This window comes from Octodon degus, unplaced genomic scaffold, assembly GCF_000260255.1.
Source record: "Octodon degus isolate 3935 unplaced genomic scaffold, OctDeg1.0 scaffold00063, whole genome shotgun sequence".
NCBI lineage: Eukaryota > Metazoa > Chordata > Mammalia > Rodentia > Octodontidae > Octodon > Octodon degus.
In genome coordinates, this window is record NW_004524639.1 from 7,339,540 (window position 1) to 7,346,141 (window position 6,602).

Consider the following 6,602-nt stretch of genomic DNA (forward strand, 5'->3'; position numbering starts at 1 on the left):
AGATATGTAGTTGCATTCTCTTAATGAATAGAATGATTTGTTCTAATGGTGTTTGTAAATAGGATCTCAAGTCCGCATCTTGGACAGCAATTAACCACTAAGAAGAATATATGCAGTGTATTTTTTGTTGAAACTGTACTTCCATTTTGATTTGAAACTGTCTCATTGCTGTTTATCAATAAAATTTTGCAAAAATAAAAATAGTGTTCTTCTATGTAAGATAAGAAAAAAAGAAATCTAAAGAAAATGTTCTTTATAAGAAACAGGAAGGTACCCCTGAGGGGCTGTATCTCTAGTGAACCACAGCTGCCTTCAGGCAAGTGGTTGGGACTTTGTTCAACCCCTGGGAAGGATAAGATTTGGGAAGGTGCCCTGAGGGAGACAGTTGATTTTTATCGGTAGCATGGCATGTCTTTTCTAATATGACATATAGGGTGCCTACTGGACGGCCTTTGTCTGTGGTCACTGTGCTACTTGCTCTCTGCTTCCCAATAAAATGTGCTCTTTCACAAACAAAAAAAAGTGTGCAAAGTGAGTTGTAGCTACATGAGGCAAAGACTGTTTAAGGCTATTATAATATTAAAACTAATTAATAATGACCTGGGTTAAGGTGGTAAAAGACACATCAGTTATGTTTAAGAACCCTGGCTTTGGAATCAGAAGGTTCAGTTTAAAACCCATTGCTGCCTTGGTAGGTTACTAATCTGCCTGTGTCCTCTATACAAAAGTGGCAAGTATAGCATCTACTTTATTTTTATTTTTTTTTAAATATTTTATTTGTGTGTGTGTGTGTGTCCCCAGCTCAGCCCACCAGGGGGTGGGGCTGGCTGGCATGTGGTGCTGGGGGATTGAACCATGGTCCCTGTGCTTTGCTAAGCTTGTTCTAAGTAGGTGCTTTAGACCACCGAGCCATCTCACCAGCCCCTAGCATCTACTTTAGATGTTAAGTTTAGATCAGATGATATGTATCTGAAATCACTGGCATGACCAGGCGTGGTAATGCACACCTACAGTCCCAATACTTGGAAGACTGAGGTAGGATTGTCATGATTTTGAGGCCAGCCTGGGCTATATGGTGAGTTTAAGCCTAGCTTGAACTACATGGTGATACTTTGTCTCTTTTCTCAAAAAGAGAGAAGGAAAGAGAGACCAGACAGTAGGCATGATTTTTTTGAGAGGAAAACGCCCAGTTTGTGTTCTGAAGATAAGTTTTGATGTCCTTTTGAATAATAGCTTGGTGTAAATACAAAACAGGCTATAAGACTACAGCTACAGAAGAAAAGTCAGTCAAAGGTATATTACAGGTTTTTATTCCTGTACAAGTAAGATGTTTTATTTTAAGGTACTTAACTGATACACTTTTTATCAGTTGATTTTGTCCTGACTTAAATAAGATCTAGACTATAGGCTACATGTACCTTTTTTGTTTGCTGTTCTATCCATAATACCTAGTAGAACAGTGTTAAAATAAGGTCCTCGGATAGGGCCAGTTAAATAGCTCAACGGATTAAAGTGCCTGCAAGCAGGCAAAGGGACCAGGGATTCAATTCCCAGCCTGCCATGCTGTGCCAGCCCCGCCCCTGGGGTGCTCTGAGACAGCAATTGAGACTGAGCATGGTGGTGCACGCCTGTAATCCCAGCTCTTGGGAGGTTGTAAACAGGTGGATCACTACGAGTCTGATCTAGTAGTTGGACCCTAAACACCCTGTAGACCCTTCCCTAGATACAAAAAAAAAAAGAAGAGAGAATGTCCTCAGCAAATTTATATTTCTGTATTTGGATGAATATTAGATTCTTTTCTTTTTCTTTTTCTTTTTTTTTTTTCCCCAGAACCGGGGCTTGAACTCAGGCCCTTGTGCTTGCCAGGCAAGCACTTATTCTACTGAGCCATCTCCGTGGCCCAAATGTTAGATTGCAAATAGGCAAAAAAAAATGTAAAGATTGGGATTTAAACAAGTTATTCAAGTTGTTAGTTGAGCCAAGGCTGTGTTTAAGTCTTTGAATGCCAAGCTTTTAGCAACAAGTTGAAAGGGGCTAATTTAAAAAGCAGTAAATGTTAGCATGACTTAGACTTAGTCTGACTATGTCATTTTCTAGAGAACCATTTTAGATACATCAGGTTTGTAGAACAAAATTGATAGTCGTGGCACATGAAACTAAAATTGAGGTTATTACATAAAATTATAATTACTGGACTTATGTATGGATTTCCACACAATATAAGGACCTTCTCACTATCTTCTTTTTTTCACAGGGGCATTACTTTGGTGTGCCTTAAGTGTGATTTTGTAACTGATTCTTCTGGCTTAGACCTCATGGCTAAACACTTAAGTCAACGTAAAACTCATACTTGCCAAGTTATAATAGAGAATGGTAGGTGTATATGTTTATGTTACTCTGAATTTGAAATTTATTCCAGTAACTTTTATCAGCTATAGTATAAGCTCTTATGTATTAAATCATTAGTCTCTTTATATATGCTGTTTTAAATGTAAAACCCTTCTTCTGATTACAGTTTCCGAAAGTACCTCAACTTCTGAACCCACTTCTCTGAGTAAGTTTTTCATTTAGTGCATTTTACTTTGGTGGATTTTAGCGCTGTTGTGTTTTAATGTATCATTAGTAGAAATGAAAAATATTAAAGTGTTTTTGTTTTTGTTTTTGTTTTTAAAGCTGCTTGTTGAAATACATTCCTGCTCTATGGAGCTCGTGCAACCTGGTGCAAGACAAGTTGGAATTTCCTAAGTTCAAAGTTCTGAAGTATTTTCTTATACAAAGATAATTTCCTAAGTTCAAAGTTCTGAAGTGTTTTCTCACATGAAGGCAGTTAACAAAGTTCATGACACTAGCTCTCATTCAGCTCTTTTCAGCTTTCAGATGGCACAAAATTCCTATTCCACCTTATCTTTGTGTCAGGTTAACATATCTTAACATGATTTTTTTTTCCTCCAGTTGGCTTTCTCCAAAAATATCTTTTGTTGCTATGGTCTTTTCTTACTTTGCTTAAAATAATTTTTCTCTGCTGTACTCCCTTGCCTTTAGAATATTACATGCCAGATGATATGGCTGTTCATCTGTTATTGTCTGTTTTGTTTGCTTTCTTAATTTCTTATAAGTCTTATAGGTCAGATAGCTGTTTTTTCCATCATTCCTTGTCTGTCATTGTTCTATTTTTCGTATTTTTCAGATGCAGAAGCAACACAGAAATTTCAAAAAATGTCCAGTGTACTCCTGGACAGTGTCCCCCTTCGATGGACACAACTGATGCCTGTACTCTCTTTCCAAGGAATGTGAATTATTTGACTGTGAGACCTCTTCTAGTTTGTGGCCTTAAGAAATCAGGTCTTGGGGAGGGCCCCTTCCTATCTGACTGGCCGCCCTCCCTTAAGACTGATGCTGATTTGGCCAAAAATGACCTCAAAGCCCACCAAATTGAGCACAACTTCTTTCGGGGGCTTTTGGTTCTTAAGCTATGGGTTGATTCTTACCAAGAAAAGCCCATCAGATCAGTACTTCAACAACAAAGTTGAAGCTTAGTCATTTTGGTTGCTGCCCTTTAATCTCCCCCTAGTATGCATGCAGTCTAAAAAGCATAAAAATTCTGGCAATGTAGAATACCAAGATTACTTTCATGTTCTTAGGGTGTTTTGTTTTGTTTGGTTTTTTGCATTTTTTTTTCTTCTTTGTATTTTGTGCAGGGTCTCACTACTCAGCTTGAACTTGTAGTGATCCTCCTGTTTTCAGCCTTCGCAGTGCAGGGATTACAGGCGCAAGCCACCACACCCAGGCTTGGTTGCATGCCTGGGGGCGGGGCTGGCGCTGTATGTGGTGCCAGGGATCAAACCCAGCCCCTGCACTTGCCTAAGCAGGTGCTTAGTTCACTGAGCTATCTTGCCAGCCCTACTCTCATGTTCTTGGAAAAACAAACTTTTAAAAACTACAGTTCCAAAGTAAGTTTTTCGTATATGTATTTTTTTATGTATTTGATACAGGGTCTCACTATGCAACTCAGACTCATAGTGATCCTCCTGTTTTCAGCCTCCCCAGCGCTGGGATTACAGGCTTGCACCACCATGCCTGGTCTCAAGGTGGCTGGCTCAGTTTGCCTGGGGGCAGGGCCGACGCATCATGTTGTGGCAGGGATCGAATCCTGGTTCCTGCGCTTGTTTGTCACTGAAAGTTTTATTCAGTATTAAGAATAGGAGTTTTCAATAATACTAATAGATTTTTTTAATTTTTAAAAAATTTCCATTAAGTTCTGGTAGATTGGTTTTATGTTCTTCATCAAATTTATGGATGTCTGTTTTGTTGTCTATTTTTGTACTGTTCTCTTTAAAACTTTTGTTTTATATGTTTTGTTTTTGTTGAACTATAAGAAATTTCCTTAAAATTATACATAAACATGTAGCTACCTACTGGTAGTTTCTTAATTTAGTACTTGTTCAGATTATTAAACATTATCTGTTCTGTCTCTGTTGGAACTATCATTAACATCTGAGGGATTGTGGTTTGATTGACATAAAGAATTGGCAGAAATACCTTTTACAGACCTTAACATAAAGTCTTAAAGTTACCTTTTTTTCACCTAGTAAATAATATCTTCTTAGCCATTAATGTAATTCCTTTGGATAAAGATAATATATTCAAAATATTGGGACCAAAAACTGCACTTGTTTCTTGCCCATATATATAGATGTATATTTTTTTTAATTTGGTGTTTGTTTATTTTGGTTACATTGAATATAGATTTACTGAACAGTTTTGATGTTATTTTTTTAATAAAATTTGTATTGTTAAAGGCCTTGTGAATTATTTCTAATAAATAACTTTGTATAAAAGCTGAACATTGTACCATACAACTCAAAGCATTACTTTGCTTATTGCATGGAAGCCTGACTGGCTTGCAGACTGAGAACTTTATTGAATATGTCTTTCACTTGTTCCTGTGGCACAGTTAAAGTCTCATTCTGTACTTTACTAATGTTTTAAACTTTAAAAGCTAGCAAAAGCCCCCTTTATGATTTTAATAACCATGAAGGTAAGGGAACTCTAAAGTTGTTTGACTCAGTCACGAGTGTTTTTGCTTTTTTACTCTAAAATCAAAACTTAACTGAATGTAGTGCTGCTATGCTGTAAACCCAGCACTGGGGAGGCTAATACAGTAGGATCACCCTAAGTTTCAGGCTGGTCTGGGCTACATAGTGAGTTCAAGTCTACCCTGATCTATACTTAGCAGGACCCTGACTCAAAAGAACAAAATCAATCAAGTCAGAGCTTTCCAAATGTGCTTTGAAACAATGAAAACCAGTTTCAGTAGGCACATGTTCTAATTTGTAATTTATAATCAAGTTAAGTCAATTAGTTTCAATTTTCCAGACTAACTTATGCTATAAATGATCTTCCAAAATACTTACAAAGTGGCTTATTTTGTAGTAGTTGAGTTGGTGATACTCTAGTCTTTATTCCCACTACTATCTCTAAGGTATTTTGTCAGTTGTCATCTTTCTGCTCAATTTTTAAACTTTTTATTTTTGCAAATGTACATAACAAAATGTACCATTTTATCCAATTTTGGGGTGTATAACTTAGTGCTAATGGCATAGAGATTTTTTTCCCTTTTTTAAGTTTCAGGCTTTTTTCCAGAAATAGTTTCTTTGCTTTTTTTTTTTTTTTTTTTTGAGACAGTAGCTATGTAGCCCAGGTTGGCTGCCAACTTGTGGCAATCCTCCTGCCTCAGTCTCGTAAGTGCTATGATTACAGGGGTATGCCACCACACCTAGATGTTTTTTTGCATTTTAAATATAGATTTTATTTGTGGATATTTTCACCATCTCTCTGTTTTCAGAAATAATGAGAATTGAGTGTGGTGGCACACAACTTAGAAGGCTGAGGCAAGCTTGTGAGTTTGAGACTAGGCTGGGCAACATAGTGAGAAAGGACACATGCATATAATCCTACACTCAAAAATTGAGGCAGGATTATGAGTTCAAGCCTAGCCCGAGAATTTAACTAGTCTGTCTCTAAAAAGGGGTGGGTCCAGGCATGGTAACACATGGCTATAATCCCAGCATTTGGAAGCCTAAGGCAAAAAGATTCTAGCATATTTGAGGCCAGTTTGAACTACATAAGATACTGTCTCAAAAAACAAGGCTGCAATTGTAGCTCCATGTGAAATCTCTGTGTTGAATCACAAATACAAAAACATTCTTGTTACACAGTATTTTAGGTTAAGGACATAGTATTATGTTTTTCCATAGGATTATATATTTACAGTGTATCTCGGGGTTTCTGTTTGGGGGTTTTGGGACATGACTGTACTCTGTGGCTCAGACTGGCCTCCAGCTCACAGTGATCTACATTGGTGCTGCTGAATCTGTGGCATGCATGTCACAACCATGTGCAGGGACTTAGCCTCATACCCAGCGTGCAGTGCCAGCCCTGCCCCCAGGGCACACTGAGACAGTGATTGAGACTGAGTGTGGTGGCGTACACCTAGAATCCCAGTGTGTGGGAGGCTGAAGATAGGAGTATCACTACAAGTCTTAACTGTTTAGTGAGACCCTGTAGACCCTGTACTAAATACGTTAAAAAAAATTTCAGGC

The 6,602-nt window shown here is 37.7% G+C and overlaps 1 protein-coding gene and 1 pseudogene across 5 annotated transcripts in view; both read left to right on the forward strand.

The window, feature by feature from the left end:
- Znf280c (zinc finger protein 280C) overlaps positions 1-3,707 on the forward strand; it is a 71,963-nt gene extending 68,256 nt beyond the window's left edge. For all 4 annotated transcript variants that reach the window (XM_023718874.1, XM_023718878.1, XM_023718876.1 and 1 more), the window contains 3 exons: positions 2,255-2,373; positions 2,516-2,554; positions 2,674-3,707. In XM_023718874.1, coding sequence (XP_023574642.1) covers positions 2,255-2,373; positions 2,516-2,554; positions 2,674-2,684 — 169 coding nt within the window. In that variant the 3' untranslated portion in view covers positions 2,685-3,707. The remainder of the gene's footprint in view (positions 1-2,254; positions 2,374-2,515; positions 2,555-2,673) is intronic.
- Positions 3,708-5,032: 1,325 nt separating this feature from the next.
- The window catches only part of LOC101583912, a 21,125-nt pseudogene continuing 19,555 nt past the window's right edge, over positions 5,033-6,602 (forward strand). Inside the window, exon 1 of the transcript XR_002821745.1 lies at positions 5,033-5,038. The product of XR_002821745.1 is annotated as a protein NipSnap homolog 3A pseudogene (transcript). The remainder of the gene's footprint in view (positions 5,039-6,602) is intronic.